This window comes from Amphiprion ocellaris, chromosome 11 (assembly GCF_022539595.1).
Source record: "Amphiprion ocellaris isolate individual 3 ecotype Okinawa chromosome 11, ASM2253959v1, whole genome shotgun sequence".
Classification (NCBI taxonomy): Eukaryota; Metazoa; Chordata; class Actinopteri; family Pomacentridae; genus Amphiprion; species Amphiprion ocellaris.
In genome coordinates this window covers 21,715,080-21,735,093 of record NC_072776.1, presented here as the reverse complement: position 1 = coordinate 21,735,093, position 20,014 = coordinate 21,715,080, and the positions used below count along the sequence as shown (strand labels likewise).

The following is a 20,014-nucleotide window of genomic DNA, read 5'->3' as shown; positions in this document are numbered from 1 at the left end:
TAACATATTGGCACAAATAGGAAACTTACATGAAAAATAACACTTTTATTTAATAATTTGGCTGTTTGATAATTTTATAATTCTACAGCACAAAGACGGAGCCAATCAAATGTAAAAGTGGAGGCATACTGTAGGTTTTACAAATACAATCTGAGTATTTCAACACAACAAAGTGTCACACCGTATCTGCACACACATTCTTAAAAACTATAAATTCAAAGCTAGCTTTACAAAATTAAACCAAGTGTAAAAAATTTAGATTTCCCTCTCCTATTTTACAAACCTAGACCTTAATTATAACACACACATTGGGAATCAGTAAAGTTGATCACAATAATAAAACAAATAATGAGAAATTTACAACTGAATGACTTCAATACGCAACAGACCACCATGAGCTCAGTAAATATTTGTATGTTCTAAAAGCATGTATAGCTGTAGGGTCATTTGGAAAACCATTTTACAGCGTCAGGTCTTCAGTCATCTACAATGCTCAGCAGACCACTCAGCTTCAGTCTGCAGGCCAGTTCTTCTTCTTGGCTTGCCAAAATCTGGCGTTCGAGTTCCTTCATTCGCCATGTCAGAGATACTGGAGTGGTCTTAGGCTGGGCTGCTTTCTCCAACTGCTCTTCAGGATCTGCCTTCTGGAAAGTCAAGATAATGAAAATACATTATGGCTGCATTTTATAACAGCAACATCTAGAGAATGAAAGTTTTATCTCTTACTTGCAGGCACCTGCAGTACAAAAATCCCTAGTTTTCAGTTCTGCAATGACAACAAAACTCTGACCTATTGGACTAGTTGTGGACCATGTGTTTGAACCTCAGCAAGTTGGACCAAACCTGCTGCTTTCAGTATTTCTATTTTCCAGAATGACTGTTTAAAAAAGCACATAATTTGGTCGTGTCATACCTGTGTGGAAGTGGCCTCTTGAGTTCTAGCTGCGAGGGGTTGCTTTATGGTTGTGGGCATGTACAGCAGGGTGGAGGATGGAATGAAGAGCGGCGTGGACAAGTGGTCCAAGGGGTCACCATCCAGCCAGCGCTGAAGCTGCTCCATGCACCTGCAGAAAGGAAGAGTTACACATGACACAAATATACGGTAGGTCATTTTTGATTAAGTTAGTGCAACGGAAACGTCAAATACATATTGTTTCCCAATTTTTGCAGTGAAAAATTATGTAGTTTATAAACCAGTAGTTATGCAGCTGTACCTCTTGCTTTCAGCCTTCTCCTCTTCTAAGCTCAGCAGGACCTTGTGGGCTAGCGACTCCTGCGCTGTGGGAGTGTGTGTGATGTCTAGTGAGGTTTTTGGTGCTTCCACAGGTTCCATCACACTGTGGAACAACCTCTGTCTGAGGGACAAACTGGTGGATGTGGAGAAGGCAGATGCACTTGCCCTGAGAAGGGAGAGAAATGGGCAAAGGGAAGAGGAAAGGAAGAGTTCTGTGACTGTGTAGTTGCAAAGGACATTCTAATACCATTGTGTTTTAGTTGCGTTTGAGTTGCAGACTCTGCCTTCTTTGTTTGCAATTCCACCACACACAGTGGCATAACAGGTATCAGTTCACTGAGAAGAAACACATCTCATCAAAATGATGAGAGCTGTAGCTGTTTATGATGCTGTTTGGGGACCTCCTGGTTCTTCTTACCCATACGTCTCTTGCTGCTTCTCCCTGTGTGTCTGTCTGACGGCTCGTGTCCACTCTTCAGGCGGCTCAAAGCCCTTGAGTGAGTCTGTGGCTAAGTAAACCAGGATCTCCCCATCCTCTGTCACAGTGTCTTAAAGAACAGAAACAAGTATTAGTATGTTATAATACCGGTCAAAATTACCAGCAGACAAGCACTGATCAGGCATAACATTATGACCACCTGCATAATATGCTGCTAAAACTCTTCTGACCCAGTGGGGCATAGACACAGGACCTCTGGGGATGTCCTGTGGCACCGGAATGGTGGCAGAGAATTCTGTGGGTCCTGTGGGTTGCAGGGTGGAACCTACCTAGATCAGCCTTATCCTGGTACATCCCACAGATGCTCAATGGAGTGTGGAACCTGGGTGAAAAAATTAGCTCTGTCGTGTTCCCCGGACCACTTCTTAGCAGTTTTTGTGGTGTGTCGGGGTGTATTGTCCTGCTGAGCGTGTCAACTAGCAAGGACTGCTGTTGCCATGGGGGGCAGGGGGTTGCTGCAATGTTTAGGTGGGTGATACATGTTAAACATCCACATGAATGTCAGGACTCAAGGTTTCCCAGCAGAACCTTGAATTATAACAAGATGATCGATGTTATTCACCTCACCTGTCAGTGGTCATAATGTTGTGGCTGATCGGTGTAGGTGTAAAATGTGTATTGTTTGTTGACGTTCCAGAAGAAAGTTCATACCTTCACAGACAGGTGGACCAGGTATCTGCCAGTCTTTCAGCTTGTGGTCGATGCAAATCACCACTACATCATCCCATGGAATCCGACTAAAGGCTGGACGCACACTTCCCACTCCATCACTTCCCTTTCCCTTGGTTACCTTGGATCCAGGGGTTTGGGTATGTTGGCCCTTTAGTCTGACCCTTTCGAGAAGGTTTTCCAGCCGTGACATTAGGAGGGGTTGACTGAGACATGAAACTGGGATCTGAGCAGCGTAGTGAAATATGGAAGAGCAGAGCTCAGACCACGAGTCTAAGCACAGAGGACAGAGAGAATAATAAGAAAGTAGGGATTATTGACTTGTGAACATCTCATAAATTCTTTTGTACACCACAAAAATGTTTTTTGAGTCACTGACCTGTTGCAGAGAGCTGCTCCCACTGTGGTAGCTGCAAGCTCAGGATGACTTTGCGTAGCCAGTCCAAGTGCTGGACAGAGTTCCAAGCCAGATGAGGGACAAAGTCACGAGTGTCCGGCAGGCAGAATTCAACTGGCGGCCACGAGAGTCGGCCGAGGTCCTGGGATGACACTTTGTCAGCAACATGAGCCAGAACTGCGTTGTACAACTGGATGACAGGAGCTGGATCCTGGTAGGGAAGATTAGCAGCAGCTCGCTCCTGGCGGTTGGCGAGAACTCGAGGACCAAACTCACGACTCAGACTGGCCTCAATGAGCTGCACCAGGGTCTGGAAGGCGAGGGGGAAGGGTGGCGGAGTACGAGCCAGCAGCCAACACATAGCCTGGCTCAGCTAGAGACACAACAGGACAAGTGGGAGAGAAGATGGAAATGGTTAAACAACAAAGATACAAAAGAAGGAAGGAAAGAGACAGAAAAGGTAGAGGCAAGAGACAAAAAAGGAGAGAAAAGAAAGAGAGGAAAAGAACACTAGAGAAAAAAGCAAGAAAACGAGAAAAGGGACAAAACAGAGACGACAGACAGGGAGGAGGATGAGAAAGAAGATACAGCAGAGGAAAGATGAGAGATCCATACAACCAGTCTTTCTTTCCCACCTTTTCTTTCTGTTAGGAATTTGTTTGTTTAACTTATTTCGGTGTTGGATTATTCTGGGTGCTTCAGTTATTAATAAAAATAATAACACGTTAGAGTGACATGTTTTTTTTTACATTATTAGAGAATTTAGAGTCTGGGGGTTTACTTCACCTTTCAGCTGGATAAAACAAGTTTAGTGCTAGTAGTTGAACTTTTCAGCAAGGGCATACAGATAATAATTTTGCACATTAGAAATCACTTCCCTCTTATGCCTTGGTTCTCACAGTTGTATATTTCTTTAATTCTTATTTTGATTTAAAAAGAGTCTAATTTAGTGTTAAACCTGCAATAATAGCTTTATTTCAGAGCCCCTTCAGGCAACGTGAACAAGTTGAAAACACAGTATTCACATATCAAACCAGCTAAACAAGGAGCTAAAACTCACGAGGAAATCTTTAGACACATGTAAGTATATGTGTTGTACCTGTTTGGATCCCTGTAGATCACTGGTGGTCTCTGGTATGAAGAAGAACGTGTACTCTGATATTAGGCCCTCCTTCACCAGTGTGTCCAGCATCAGGGCTAAGAGACAAGGGACCAGCAAAGAAACAGTTCAAGTTCAACATATTTTGCCAAACCTTAACTACTTTCAATGAATACCTTCGTAACCTGTGTTTTATTAACACCATTCTAAATGTCTCAGATTGTGTTTAGACTAACTCCTCTTAATTTCATCTTAAAGTTAACTGACTAGAAACCCACTAATGCCGGTATTAACTGTTATTAATCATTTCAATTACCTTCCTCTAGTTTCTCTGTTTGAGCAGCGCCACCATCTGGCCCTGGCACCAGAATGACCAGAGGCAGCGGGCAGTGCCAGGTGCTGGCTTGCTGTAGCTGTTTGAGCTGAAGCAACGCTGACAGCAAAGGCACGTCCTCATCGTCGTGGCTGGCCTCGACGACGGGCAGGGCAGGGAGCAACATGATGAGGGCATCTGTCCCCTGGAGCTCACAGCACTCCTCCGCTTTAGACAGATCGTCATCAGTCAGCGGCCCTCGGGACGCCTAGGAGACACCAGCAAGAAAGACTGCTCAGTGGACCCAGTTTACACCATATCAAGGATCAGCAAATAATAGCTCAGTAATAGGGAAGTAACAGTACAGAAAATGACCTCATCACTTGATATTAAAATTAAAACTTCTGAGAGACAACCTAAACACAGTTAAATGAAAACTCTGCAAGAATTCACTTATACAGAACAATCATGCAACAAATTGCCAGTCAAAAGTTTGGACACGCCTTCTCATTTAATGTTTTTTCTTTATTTTCATGACTATTTACATTGTAGATTCTCACCGAAGACATCAAAACTATGACTGAACACATATGGAATTATGTAGTAAACAAAAAAGTGTGAAATAAGTCAAAACATGTTTTACATTTTAGATTCTTCAAAATAGCCACCCTTTGCTTTGATTACTGCTTTGGACACTCTTGACATTCAGCTTAGGTGACTCCTGGTCCTCCTTTCCTGGGGCGGTCCTCATGTGAGCCAGTTTCATCATAGCGCTTGATGGTTTTTGCGACTACAGTTGGGCATACATTCAGCTTTTGCAATTTTCCAGACTGACTGACCTCCACTTCTTAAAGTAACGATGGACTGTCATTTCTCTTTACTTAGCTGATTGGTTCTTGTCATAATAAGGATTCTAACAGTTGTCAATTAGGGCTGTCAACTGTGAACCAACCTGACTTCTGCACAACACAACTGATGGTCCCAACTACATAAAGAAGACAAGAAATTCTACAGATTAACCTTGACAAGACACACCTGTGAGGTGAAAACCATTTCAGGAGACTACCCAATGAATCTCATTAAGAGAATGCTCAGAGTGTGCAAAGCAGTAATCAAAGCAAAGGGTGGCTATTTTGAAGAATCTAAAATATAAAACATGTTTTGACTTATTTCACGCTTTTTACTATATAATTCCATATGTGTTCATTCATAGGTTTGATGCCTTCAGTGAGAATCTACAATGTGAACAGTCATGAAAATAAAGACAAACCATTAAATGAGAGGGTGTGTCCAAACTTTTGACTGGTAGTGTATATATTCTGAAACTCATTCACTTTTATCCACTGTATATTATAACTCTAGCAGTGGCCGGTTGACTACATGCCAATTCCACAAAATATTCTGATTTCTGTCTCCTACAACCAAAGTCACTCATACAAGCTGCAGTCTGATCTAACCTTGACGCTGATGTGGACTTTATGCATGTGTTGTCTGTTCTCCTGTAGTGTGTTGGCGACACAGAGGGTCTGCAGGATGCCATCTGGCTGCTCCTCTCTGACTTCTGAGGCCTTGTCACCACCAAGTTTCACCTCCAGCCAATCCGACAGGATCCTAAAAACATGACAGGACATTTTTTTTTAACAATTTAAAGTTTTGTGAAAACTAGGTGCCTTCATGAGAGGACATGTAATAAAATACCTTATCAAACTGTCACTACTGCTGCTCACCTGTCAGCCACGCTGGCTACGCTCTCGTGGTCACTGGGTAAGAGGAGAATAGCTTTCCAGAAGATTCTGTCAGGGGGGTTGGGGATATTTTCTGTAACCAGTGCTGGCAGGTCGAGTGGAGCCCACGCTGTCTCACTGAGGGCAACACCAGAAACTTGTCAAAATGCTGCATTGTGACATACAAATACCTGGGTGTTCACCTCAACAATAAACTGGACTGGACACACAATACAGAGGTTCTGTACAAGAAGGGCCAAAGTCGTCTCCACCTGCTGAGGAGACTGAGGTCCTTTGGAGTGTGCAGGACTCTGCTCAGGACATTCTACGACTCTGTGGTAGCGTCTGCTATTTTCTATGCAGTGGTCTGCTGGGGAGCAGGGAGCACTGAAAGGGACAGAAAGAGACTAAACAGACTGGTCAGGAGGGCTGGTTCTGTCCTGGACTGTTCCCTGGACTCCATAGAGGAGGTGGGTGAGAGGAGGATGTTGGCAAAGCTCACATCCATCATGGACAATCCCTCTCACCCACTGCATGACACTGTGGGGTCTTTAAGCAGCTCCTTCAGCAGCAGACTGAGACATCCACCCTGCAAGAAGGAGTGCTATCGCAGGTCCTTCATCCCATCTGCTATAAGACTTTACAACATCAGCATCACTGGCTGATGTTAACATAAACTGGACTATATCATTACCACCCCAAACCATAAAATTTGCACTGACATTCTTGCACTGCACATCCTCATCTCTCACCCTTGTATATATTGTAAATATTATTACTATTGTTCTATTATTATTTTATTCTTATCACTATGTCTACTGTTACATAAGCTGCTGTAACAATGTAAATTTCCCCTGGCGTGGGGAGAAATAAAGATCTTTATCTTTTATCTTATCTTTATGAACCACCAAGTGAATAAACTGAAGACTTACTCGAGCAGCCTCTGATAGTAGTAGTGGACTCTCATCTGATGGATCACTCCTTGTCTCATTTTCAACAATCTTAAGACAGAAAAATGTTTGTTATTGCTGAAGTAGGAAAGTCACATGTATGTCAACGTTATTTCAATTATGCTGCAAAGATAATTTATTATTAGTTAATCTGTCCTCCTACACAGTCAAAACAAACACTTGGCGAACAACACAGATTGGAGTTAAACAAACCTCGTGCTAGACACGGCTAACGTGCCGGCGTTTCCCAGGTTGACCAGACCGTGGGCCAGTTCTGCTATTGAGGGCTGAGCAGGAGCGCTGGGAGCCAGAGCCTTCAGTTTGAAACAAGGGTCAACACAACAAGGGGCTGCAGGAAACCCTCTCATTTGTCTCTTCAGCTGACGTCGAACGGCTACCACGTCGCGCCACCTGGTCATACAGATGAGAGAAAAAACAATAATGGTAAAATGATAATACTGCTTTTCCTTCAACTGATTCATATTGTTGTATGCCAGTATTGGATATTGAGCAGAAACAGATGTTCTGGACAGGACTGTTTCATTTGTTGTTAATATTCTGCATTTTTTATGTTTTTTTACCTCTTGATGTACTTGTGGATGCGCTGTAGCTCAGCGTCAAGGATGGCTTCAACCAACACAGCAATGTCTGCATTCAAAGTCTCCTCTACTAGGCTGGAGCACACCTGCTCTGTGCATTTAGCTACATGTTCTGCTTTCTCATCCACTGCCTCCCTGTAAAAGGAAACAAAAGTCAATTTGCATTCAGTGCAAAATATGCTTGTCACTCAAAGACATCTAACACAATGATATTCCTCTTTAATAGCACTATTAGTATTTTCTATTAATATTAATAGAAAATACTAATAATACTAGTAATATATTCACAGCATTTAAGAAAGGCTATTGTATTTCACATTAGATGCTATCAGAATTTCTTACTGGATCTCAGAGGTGGCAGTCTCCTGTATGGTCTCATCCAACACTTCATTGATGATCTCTGTGCACAGAGAGAAGCTGAACTGAACCAGGAAAGCCTCATGCTCCTGCTTCCTCCTGGCACAGATAGGGAATGGAGAAAGAAATGTGGTGAGTTGTTGCAAAAAAAATGGTATAAATAGTATTTAAGATGCTGAAATCATAATGGCTGATAGCAAATCAAAGTTGTACTTCGTGTCCTCAGTTGGTATCGGGGCAGCAGATGCTTTCTCCCATTTTGTAACTAAACTGAGGCTAGTTTTAAGTACAATGTGTTATAAACAGGCTGTCAGCACACTAACCTGGCTTCTTCAAGCTTGCGCTGCTCTTCTGCAACACGCTCTCGTTCCAGCTTGATCTCGGTGGAGGACATATCCTGAAGCATCTGTCCCAACACCTCACCCACCAGTGACTCCACCTGCTCACTGCTCTCCCTGCAGAAGCAAACACATCAGGTAAGTAAGCATAATGACAAAGTGTGTGGTATCAGATCTCCACTGTCTCCTCACTATAATCAAATAAATACATGGTAATTGAAGAGAGTGGAAACAGAAATAATAATAAAATTCCTATTATAATGCAGAAATGAACTTACGTGAGAGCTGCTGTGGCGTAGCTGGCACCAGCATCAGCTACCTCCCTCACTGCTGCATCAACCACTTCTTCTATCACACAGTCAAGCTCAGCCATAATGTCCTTCACAGAGGAACAAAAACATTACAAACATGAACATTGCAAACAAAAGAACAGCAAGTTGAGTGTGGCTTTAATGAGCTGTAATTAAGACAAACTTTTTAAAATCTTTTTGGCTAATTTTAGTGTTACAGTATATTTAGGGCTGCAGCTGATGCCTCGTAAACACTGATGTCAACATTGCAGGATCCCAGCTTTTTAAAAAAAAAAAAATCAGCTTTGGGAGTGTTTTATGAGGAAAGAAATGCATTTATCACAATAAACCCCAATGAAACCCACAATCCTTTTAGGCGAGTAACCCTAGATGTGAAAAAAACTTTTGTTAGTTTATCATTTGCAAACAAAAAAGTATATTTTGATCCTGGGTGTTTTTAGGGTAGTTAAGTAAAATCTTAATCTCTAAGGCCTTTCAAAAATATTTTGCAGTAGAAAGTGCAATATTTCCATCTGAAATGTATTGGAGTCCAAGTATAAAGTAGGATAAAAACAAATTTCCTCAAATCCTAAAAATTAAAACAAAACAAAAAAACCCACAATTTAAAAACATTAAATGATATATATATGATATATATGACACACACACACACACACACACACACACACACACACACACACACACACACACACACACACACACACACACACACACACACACACACACACACACACACACACACACACACACACACACACACACACACACACACACACACACACACACACACACACACACACACACACACACACACACACACTTCCTAGATGAGCCAATTTAGATAACCATCACTTCAGTCCAAACGTGCTGTATAATAATTACAGTGAAGGCAATCAGCAAGAATAAATGAGCTCTCTAGTGAGTTTCTCTACCTCATCACTGTACACTGGCTGAGGTTTGGGTGGAGGTGATGGAGGTTTGACCGGCTGAGGTTGAGAGATGGGCTGGAACAGCTGCTCAGGCTCTGCTGGGTGGACCACAGACTGATACGATTCACTGGGTTCCCCACTCTCAGCTGCAACAGCTGTAGGGAGACCAAATGCAGGAGGTGCATCTGGAGCCTTGACTGGCACTCCCTGAGACAGCAGTTCCATGCTGGGTGGCGCTTTAATCTCCACCCTGTCAGGAGTGGCTGAAACAATGAAGAAAAAGTTCACCTAGTATGAGTAAAAAGTTCATTTGAAGGCAGCTTTCACTGAGATGAAAAAAGCAGAAGTAAAATCTTTTATCCCTTATTTTCCAGATCTGCATACCAACAATGCCGTTGAACTGAGTGTAAGTCTGGTGCTGTTCTTTGCATTTGCATGTGCTGCAGAAACAGTATTTCTGAGAGTTAAGATCAGTAAAACAGAACCAGCACCTTTAAACTGACTTGAAGCAGGCTCAGCCAGAGGCCCTTCTCCACGGAACTTGTTCTGGGAGTCAAAGCTGCAGACAGGGGTGTGCCGGGGAGGGTTGGGGAGGGAGCCTCCGTTCACCACCTGTCCAAGCAACACAGTTTTCTTTGCAAGGATGACCCCTGACTTCTTCTGGGACAGCGGCAGCTCTGGCTCCTGATAGGTCATTCGACTCAGTTCGACCATACTGTGAACAAAAAGTCAGAGTAGTCTGTGAGGTGCATAGAGTCGAGTTTTATCAAAACAAGGAATTCAAGGATTGTTTGCTAATGTGGTTCTATTTGCATGTTTAACTTTAAAAAAGCTGCACTTACCTATCGTTGACATTGAGGCCGTATTGCTGGATGAAGTCAGTTGCTTCTGCAGCACTGCGGAACATTAACATCCGAACTACATCCTCAAGTGGGAATGCAGTAGATCGTGGACCCACAGTGTGGGCTATGTTAAGGGTCTTCAGTGCCTTAGCTCTAACCTGCAGATTTAAAAAAAAAAAAATGCCTTCAAAAAAAAAAAAAAAGCATTACATGTATAGCAGATTATTGTTAAAGAAACTACCTTTCAGTTGTCTTAAACCTGAAAATCTTTATCTGCCTGATTACTTGATTGCCAGAAAAATAATCTGCAACTTTTTTCAAAAATTAATCACTAGTTTTGAGACATTTCAGCACTTTCAGAAAGAAGTTTTCTCGTATTACAGGCTCACAAATCTGAACACTTGCTAGTTACTTAGTTTTCTACAACTGCCAGCAGGAGGTATCTTTGTTTTTGGACAATGCTTTTGAGCAAAATTGTTAATTAAAGCCATCACTGCAGAGAAACTGAGATGGATATACTTCAAATGTTCTGAAATTTTATAGACTAAGTGAATAACTGAGAACATGATCTTCTGATGAAGCAATAATTAAAAGCAGCTAGCTACGGCCCTAATAACTTTTTAAAACTCCACCACCACCTTCTCTGTATCTAATTAATAAAGAAAACTAATATGGACTTTTGCATCTAATCAATATCAATGTCAGTGGTTATTACATCCACACAGCTTCTGACCTGATTGAAGTATCTGTGTAGGAGGCAGCTGGCGAGGTACGAAGCTCCTTTTACCAGCTTGAAGAATCGCACAAAGTTGTTGCTGTTGACTGCAGCAAACGCCTGCACTGCAAACTTCACCTGAGGGGAGTTGCGCACATCGTCACGGAACTGCTGCACTTCGCTGTGTAGACAAAGAGTGAAGAAGCAGCTTTTATATATACAGACAGAGACACAAATACAATGAATACAAGAAAGCCACATCCTAACATTAATAGCTCATTTTCAAAGTTAATTTCTGGCAGAAAATAAAGCATTCATTGTACAACTACTGCAATGATAAATCCCAAACATTTACTGAATATATTGTGATACTATTTCATGCTCGTTTCCTAACATTAGGAAAAAAGGACTGACCGTAGGATGTCCCCGTCATTGAGTTTCAGCAGTACGTTGTACTGGCGGAACTCAGCCTCATGGGGGCAAAAGACATGACGTGCAGCCAGGTCCTGGTACATTTCTTTGAGACTCTGCAAGCACTTTGTCATATTCTCGTTGTTGATTTTGGCGTCGAAAGACGACATATGCTCTTCACAGAGGTGGTGGGCACAGTGTACATGGAAGCGTGTGCACTTCTCAATCAGAGATACAGTGTGTGGGCAGCACAGGCGCTGCTGGGTGATGTCCTGCAGGTACGACAGCGGGAAGATTCAGCCTCTAATACGTGTGGATTACCTTGTTAAGTCTAACATTCTACAAAATAATGACTGCACCCCAAATATGTGGAGTAGAATTTTGAATATATTGCTTTCATATTGTGGGAAAAGGTTGTGTTTTTTTGTCGAATATTTCAGTTTTCAAATTTTCCAATTTAACAAAACATACTCAAAATATAGAATACCCCCCACCCGCCCATACACATACAAACTAAGAGTATCTAATTCAAAACGGGTAGACAATAGTCAAATAAAGGGAAAATAAATAAATGAATAACAAATGGAATATAAAGGAAGAGGCGGTGTAAAAAATCTTGGCTTATACAGGCGACTCATGATGTATCAATTTGGTATCGTTTTTTATAATAAATCTGATAAAGATGTTGGCAAAGTGTCAACATAGGTCAATATATTGACCTATATTCCAAATCTTCAGGAAAGTACTGTATTCGTTTCTCGGAGTATACGTAATCTTTTCGAGTGGGACGCAGCTGTTCATTTTCATTAATCATCTCGCTGTGAGGAGATGGGAGACAGACTTCCACCTCACTGCTATACACTTTCCTGGCAGTGCACAAAGCTATTTCAAAAAATCTCTTCTGGGTGTTTGTAAAATGTGCTTTCACGGTTGTAAAGTCCCCCAGTATTCAAATTCGGGGATCCAATGGGAAGGCAAATCCTGCAAGTTTTGTCATAATGTCACTAATGTCATGCCAAAAAGTACAAAGCTTCGTACATGACCAGGTGCGTCTGTCCAACATGCATCTGATAGCTCAGATTTATATTCATACAATCTCTGTGGCATAACATAGCGTTAAAGGCTTTGTTTTTGTTGCGCAAATTTGTCTGTGGCCTTACAAAATACTTAATATGCATATAGGAGATATGACACATGTCAAAGATGACAACATAGTATTCCTGCAAGTACATTGTTTTAGAGAAGCAGCACAACAACATGACATAACAACCTTGCCCATCTAAAAGGGAACTAAATCATATTTTTCTACTCAATTCAGTAACATGAAATAAGCATAATTACAGCTACAGATATTAAAAGAGAGCTGCTTATCTAGAAAAGGGTTTACCTTGCGAATGCCACGGGTCCTGTTCCACACAAAGTCATACCAGTCTCGATAGTTGTCATGGCCCTGGTCCATGATCTGGGTCACCAGATAGTCCATAGTCATGCTGAGCACAAGAAGGGGGCGCAACTCGTGGGGCAGGGGCTCCTCTTGATCAGCTGATGAGCGACTGTACTCCTTGATGGCTGCTGTGTGATCCACCTAGTTGGGGAGAGGAGGTGACAGTTTGTCCATAGTATTCCTCCTCCCTTCAATTTCCCATGAAGTTCCTACTTGCAGCATCTTTTTTTTTTTTTATCCTTTAAATTACTAAATAAAGTTCAACTTCATTAAGCCTGAATAACAATACACTGGAATTTTATTCCACACATATAGAATATATACAAAATATAATGCCTTATAATGCAATATGATGATAAAAAATTATTTTGGTGTGTCCGATACAAGACTACAAGTACCACTAACATGATCAAACATTTAAAAAGGCTAATACACTTAAGCATAAACATGAAAAAATTGAGGACGTTACCATCTCTGTGCTCGGGATGACCTCGAATATGCTGAGCTGATTTCGTGTTTCCCTCATGTACCTCTCCTTCTCTGGACACATGTCAGGACACGTCCCCACAAACACCTTAGACAGGTCCAGGTCTGTGCGCTTGGGACGACCTACGTCAACATAGGAGCACATTTATGAGACCTCTTATGTATTAGCCATGTTATGGCTGCAGTAAACGGTTGTGAGAGGCAGCTTCACCTTGACGCAGGAGCTTGTCTCTCTGCTCCAGGAGGCGGTACTTTTCCTCAGCGGTCTCAGCCACTTGGCCAATGAGAGGGAGGAGGGATGAGGGGACGAGGCGCTCCAAGCTCTGGGTGTCAGTGCTGCTCTCTTTCTGGGGTTCATTGTCAAACTGCAGGGTCTTGGCCAGGGACGACTTCTTTACTGGAGAACTGACCCATGAAATAACACAGAAAGACATAGTCCAACATCAACTTTATCAACTAGTTCTAGGGAATTGTGGGATGGATGAATCTAGGGAAGGAGGACTCAAAGTGGTGCTTTCAGGTATGGTCTTTTAAAGGGGATTTTTGCATGTCACTAACTCAGGAGGTTGTGCCAGACCCTTTCTGAGTGAATGCCACTGCAAAATGCTGACAAACACTCCTTTACAGGTGCCGTTTTACCTGCGGTTAAAGGTCGCTATGCTGCCGAGCGCAGGATGTCTGAGTTGAGGTCTTCTGAGTGGAGAGGAAGCAGCCTTGGACTCTGTGTCCTCTTGACTTTCCCCCTCTGCTTCCTCCTTTCCTTCTGCAGGTTGGCTCTTTTTGTCTCCTGGACCTAATCCACAAAAAATATTCATCAAAACGATTAAGTGACTCACTGCTATGTTCTTCTCACTGGCAAATTCCTCTAAACAATATTACCCTATATAGTAACCTGTTGCTTACTAGCTATAATTTTCACATTAGCCGAGCTTTTAAAAAATAGGTTGTATTTACTTTGCTTCTTTCTCTGCCACAGAAGAAGGAGCTCTTGTCTATGCAGGATTTTGCCTTTTTTCTTTGCTCTTGCTGCTGATGCCTGTAAGAGATGACATTTCACACCGATGAAAAGAAAAGTATGTGAAAATTTCATTTAAAAAAAAATTTGGTTGTCCTTGGCATGTAACACAATGCAGGATTAGAAAGGTTAGGTAAATCAATTTATGGGTTACTTCTGATGTTAATCTATGCCAAGAAGACACAGGAAGAGAAACCACAGACTACACCTGGAATGAGTAAAAACGTACAAACAAGCCAAACAACTAGTAAAACCAGTGCTCCAGTCTGGCAGGTAAAGAACTAGATTGCATTATTTAATTAACTACCCAGTTGGAGGACACCATATCATAACGTGAACTTGCTTTGACGGGTGTATGTAGCATAGTGCTAACTCACATGGTCATCAAAGTGCACTATGGCCAGCTCCTTTCCAGGTCGGCAGAAGACCTTACGGACTTTCCCAAAACGAGCAAAGTGCTTCTCGATTGTGTCCTTTTTGTTCAGTGCTGGAGGAACATTCCTGCACTGGATGGTAGTGCAGTCAGTGGGAGACATCCCACTCAGGCTCTCCAAGCTCTCGCTGCGTACGCCACGTCTCACAGGAGTTACGCTTTCAGTTGCTTGATCTGGGGCTGTTGCTGAGGCAAGACAAGGAAAAGAGGCAATGGGCAGATGACAGCATAAGTGTATTCTCATCATGCAAGCTGTTCTTTTAATAAATTTAAGATATATCACTGTATGTCTGGTTCAACATCGCAAACATTTCTGTTTTTTTCTGGCAGAAATAGAGATGTTAACCATTAACTGTTAGTAAAACATTTATTTTCAACTATTTACTAATTACGATCAGATTTGGTGTTAGATGAGGAGGCTGTGCAGCTAGCTTCGCCACTTTAACAGTGAGGAGTCATTCTACACATGACAGCGGGCCGGTAAAAAGCTGAATGATATAAAGAAAATATCATTCATAAACTGGTTAATTTAAAGTAAATTTGACAATGTATCCAGACAATGTCAAGTAAATTGGTAACAAGTTATTTAAAAAAAAAAAAAGATGTTGCATTTTCTTTTCAGGATCTCAATACACTTCGATGTAAAAGGCAAATAATGTGCAATGTGTATGTATTTGTAGGACTCACCTGACTCTTCAGCTTTTTCCACCACATCCCTGCTCAGTGTTTGTACCACAGGTGGTGCGACAGACAGGTCATCAACCTGAGCTTGAACTTCTTCCCTCTCCTTCTCCCATGTTGGTGCCTGCTGCTGAGTCTCCTTTGTGGTCTCTCGCCTCACTGAGTTAGCGCCGTCCCGACGAATACTACTTAGTGCTCTCCCAAATAAACCTCCTATTGGACCGCGGGACCTCATTAGTGGCCTCTTTGGGGGATGTCTTGGTGAATCTGCTTCAGGTGGAACATCCTCCTCAGCAGCAGGCTTCTCTAAACTGGACACTACTGGATCATCCTTGCGCTTGGTGCCTTTGCTCAATCGTGCAAATACATTTGTGTCTCCTGGGCCTGCAGCGCTGCTCCCTTTATCATCAGCACTGATCTCTGCTTTAGCTTTGGTGTCACTAAAAGCTGAGGGCTGACCAAAACTGGTTCCCCCAAAAAGGGGTGCTGGCTGTGTTTGGAGGGTTTGGGCTGAAAAGCTAAAAGATGATGGGGTGGTGGGCTCTGTGGTGGAGGTCTTAGTGCTGGAGCTGGATGGGGCAGCTGGCTGGGAAAATGTGAACTGAAGGGTGTTGGTAGGACCACTGCTATTGCCAGTTGTTAATGGATTGCTTTGAACAGATATAGAGGGGGCTGCAGCTGGTTGTGAGAAGCTGAAGCCCAGAGATCCAGACTTAGCGCCAGTCAATAAAGAGAAGCCAGTGGTGGTGCTGCTGGTACTCATGGTGCCTGAACTTGTCTGGGATCCACTGCTGCCAAAAGGTGAGCTCGACATTGTAGTAGTTTGGGGATTAGCAGGCTCAGGGCTGGCACTAAAGATGGGCTTGAAAAGTGCCTCATTGGCCGGCTTGAAGCTGAATTCAGATGATCCAAAGCCTCTGCTCTGGGTCACGCTCTGAGCTGCACCAAATACACTCGTGGTGACAGTGGTAGATGATGGCTGTCCAAATGCAGGCTGTCCAAAACCAAGTGGCTGAGGCTGTCCTAAGGCAGTGGTGGAGCCAGTAGCCATCTGGGAGTTTCCAAACCCAGATGGTTGTTGGCCAAAAGCTGGTGGCTGTTTGCTATACGCTGGGGGCTGCTGGCCAAATCCTGGAGCCTGTCCAAATGCAGAAGGTTGCCCAAATGCTGGTGTTTGCCCAAAGACAGAAGTCTGATTGGGTCCACTAGCCTGTCCAAAAGCTGGTGCTGTGCTACTACCAAAGCCTGAGCTGCTCATTCCTAATGTCTGCTGTCCAAACGCTGGAGTCTGGCTTATTGTAGGCAACGATGAGGTCTGTGCAGATGACTGTCCAAAGGCAGGGGCTTGTCCAAAGATAGTACTTCCATGGGCTGAGGATTGATTCAAGACAGACGGCTGTCCAAATGCAGATGGCTGAAAAAAGCCCATACTTTGAGGCTGGCTGCTGGAACTCTGCTGTCCAAATGACTGGAACAAACCAGTCTTCATGGTGCTACTTGGAGCTTGGAAAGCTCCTCCTTGTGGACTGCCAAACGGATTGGATGGGTTCATGGTGTGAATATTAGATTACGGTGCCTTCTTTTGTTTAAGTAACCTTTATCTAATCACCCAAACAGCACAAACCAGTAACATCGTTCCAGTGTCTCAAGTTTTTCGGTTAAAAGCTGTTACGGGGACAGTAACGGCCAGAGGCATCGCTCGACTGCTAGCATGAGCTAACAGCTAACCTGCTCAGTAAAGTTTGTTTCATGGCTCTTGAAATTGTTCTGTTAATAGAAAAGGGTATGTCCAGGATATACGACAAAAAAAAAACTAGAACGCTGAAGCGAAAAAAATCTCACCTTTCAAAACTTGTGTTTGTTGATTTTTCTGGCTCCGTTCAAACACATTTTCCTACATCCGGATCCGGTCCGACGCATTTCTCGATCCCCGTTCAAAGACAAAACCGGTTCCGCGCATGTCACCGTTGTTAGAGGAGGATTTGAACAGGCAAGCGAGAATTTTCTTTAAATGACAAAACAGGTACATTTTCTATCAACTGTATTACTATATCTTAACGAATTAAAAAAACGTGTACATTGTCGGAACTACATGTACGTGTCACCTTGAATTCTGCCTGCCCTGAACACAGATGGCCCTGAATGACTGAACATCGTTCGCGGTTGAACGGACCAACCGTCAACATACGCCTCAGGATTCTTGTAACTATTCCTCTTCGTCGGTAACTTCACGTTAATGTTTACTTATGTCTGGACATTTTTCGATAGCCGTCTTCTCTTTTAGCGTCGACTTTTAATATGGGAGTAATACTGCGCAACCTCCAGAAGGTGGTGCCTCTTCGCCGCGCCAGACTGCGTAAAGATGTGGACACTCTGAGACACATACTGGGCATCCAGAAATTTGACTTGGGCGTCATCTGCGTGGACAACCAGAGGATCCAGCAAATTAATAGCATTTACAGAAAGAAAAACCTCCCGACGGATGTCCTCTCGTTTCCATTCTACGAGGTAAATAGGAATGCATGCCAAAATGTGACAATAAACCGATAAATCAATGACTTTGATCTTCTTTTATAACGTATTCATTGACTTGCACAGACTTCTCAACATATCAAACATAGATATGTGTGGTCTGAATGTGCAGTAGGTTTGGGACACGAGCTGAAATCTTGCTGAAACACGTCCGAGATGTTAAAATTTCCGGCGTTTTATAATCTATTTAAGAGATGACGTTCCCTAACAAATGCACAAAATAGTACAGAGAGAAAAGTTGTCCTATAGGAGAATAAATATGAAAGCAATACAGAATCCCTAACCCTCGCTGTTCTAATAAATAGATTTCTACCATACATTGGTGCAGAAAAGGAACATTTCGTGCATAAAATTTACCCAGAATGCAAGAAATTAAGTGTTTGACTCTCAGATTTTCCTGTTCATCGTGTCCCCCTTATTGTTTAAATGAATTGCTGACATGTAGATCTGTGCTACTGACTCTCTGGGCTCTTTTTTCTGTTTAACAAAACAATATTGATAATTGAATGGAATGAGATCACCAGTGTATACCAGGAAATCTTTATTTACATATATATTTTTAAAGACCTCATTGTATTTTCAGGACCTGAGACCTGGTAAGCTGCCTTGCCCCCTTCACAGAGATGAGCTGAACCTGGGGGACATTTTCCTTGGGGTCGAGTTTGTAATGAACCAGTGTCGTGAGGAATCCCTAGATCTACATGGTGCTCTTACTGTGAGTATCTGTGGAATTGTATAGCGGTGTGTACATGTATAACATGTAACAGTGCTTAATGTTTAAATGAGGAGTAACCTGGTACTGCTTCTAAATGAATACAGTAATGTCATTAGCTGGACATGACTCCACTTTTTCCTTCTTATTTCAGGTCGTCACAGCACACGGCATCTGCCACCTGTTGGGCTACAGACATGAGACAGAGGAAGAATGGACTGAGGTGTGTATAGAAGTTACATAGAGAAAGAATCCTGATGTGTAAAATTACAAAGTACCATATTTTGTGGCTGAACATCTACCCGTATGCTGACCAAGTGTATATGTGTGATATGTCTTCACTCTCATACAGTCAAAATACAGGAATTTTAGTTTTTCTCTGAAGACTGAAAAGATTTTTTTTGTTAGTTTGCACTGAATTCACACCCCATTCGTTAGTACTGACAGTGACAGGACACTGTTTTTAAATGTTTTTTCTTTCGTATTATAGTAAGTAGCGATAGTAAAAAAAAAAAAAAAAAGTTTGCAGCATGTTAGTGAGTCATCCAGTGAATTATTTTTTTTTTAACTTAAACTAATTATTTAAATGTAATTTCTTGAAGCTGATACTGCTAAAACAGAATTCCATCACATGCAGAAATCTGAGGGGAAAATTTAAATGACTGTAATTCTTGGGTGAACTGTCCCTTTAACTGAAAAAGGCTTGTAGTTTTTATCTTGAATACATCTTGTTTGGGCACATTCCAGCTTCCTAGTATGAAACCACAACACATACTGCACATTTAAGTATAAAACTTTGCTCAAGTATGTTTTAGATCTGTATGGATTGATGCCCATTTCTACTTGAACAGAATATTTGCATCTTACTTATGAACTACAAATGTATAAGCATCTGAGTAAATACATGTAAATATTAATATCTGACAAGTGTAATTTTCTTCCAGATGCTGCAGAGAGAAAGCTACATTCTAAGCGAGTACAACAGACTTACAGGTCGACATCTGGAGCCACTGATGAAGAGATGCAGTCAAGACAGGTGACACTGACTGCCACCTGCTAACATCTTCAGTGTTCTAGAAGCTTGATGTTGCCTTTGCACTGTCCCAGTGGACAACTGTTTTCCTCACCATCGTGATTCCTAAATATAAGGACACCAACTGCTGTCTTCTTCACATTTGGTATTATGCACGGTTTTTCAGGACTTCAGTGAACTGGCAGCAAACTTACAGCACTTTGACTGCAGATAACCATCTGAAACACTGGAAGTGAGTGTTGTTGAATGTTTGAGACATCAAATTAAAAAATAACAAGAAAAAGACTGTAC

General features: G+C 42.3%; 2 protein-coding genes across 2 annotated transcripts; one reads left to right on the top strand and one right to left on the bottom strand.

Moving 5' to 3' along the window:
- Nucleotides 1-30: 30 nt before the first annotated feature.
- mcm3ap (minichromosome maintenance complex component 3 associated protein) lies at nt 31-17,336 on the bottom strand. Its single transcript, XM_023291711.3, has 28 exons — nt 15,453-17,336; nt 14,710-14,951; nt 14,272-14,353; nt 13,957-14,110; nt 13,529-13,722; nt 13,301-13,440; nt 12,775-12,972; nt 11,391-11,659; nt 10,995-11,157; nt 10,262-10,419; nt 9,911-10,134; nt 9,423-9,682; nt 8,458-8,558; nt 8,165-8,296; nt 7,827-7,940; nt 7,467-7,619; nt 7,099-7,296; nt 6,868-6,936; nt 5,939-6,073; nt 5,669-5,822; nt 4,215-4,479; nt 3,899-3,996; nt 2,782-3,172; nt 2,385-2,675; nt 1,653-1,782; nt 1,215-1,400; nt 914-1,064; nt 31-644 (listed from the first exon to the last, which is right to left on the bottom strand). Exons 1-28 carry the CDS (start codon nt 16,996-16,998, stop codon nt 477-479), a joined length of 6,366 nt encoding a protein of 2,121 aa, XP_023147479.2. The 5' UTR covers nt 16,999-17,336; the 3' UTR covers nt 31-476.
- Nucleotides 17,335-20,013, top strand: ybey (ybeY metalloendoribonuclease). Its single transcript, XM_023291714.2, has 6 exons — nt 17,335-17,469; nt 17,579-17,648; nt 17,731-17,954; nt 18,562-18,693; nt 18,845-18,913; nt 19,635-20,013. Exons 3-6 carry the CDS (start codon nt 17,745-17,747, stop codon nt 19,728-19,730), a joined length of 507 nt encoding a protein of 168 aa, XP_023147482.1. The 5' UTR covers nt 17,335-17,469; nt 17,579-17,648; nt 17,731-17,744; the 3' UTR covers nt 19,731-20,013.
- The last annotated feature ends 1 nt before the right edge of the window (nt 20,014 follows it).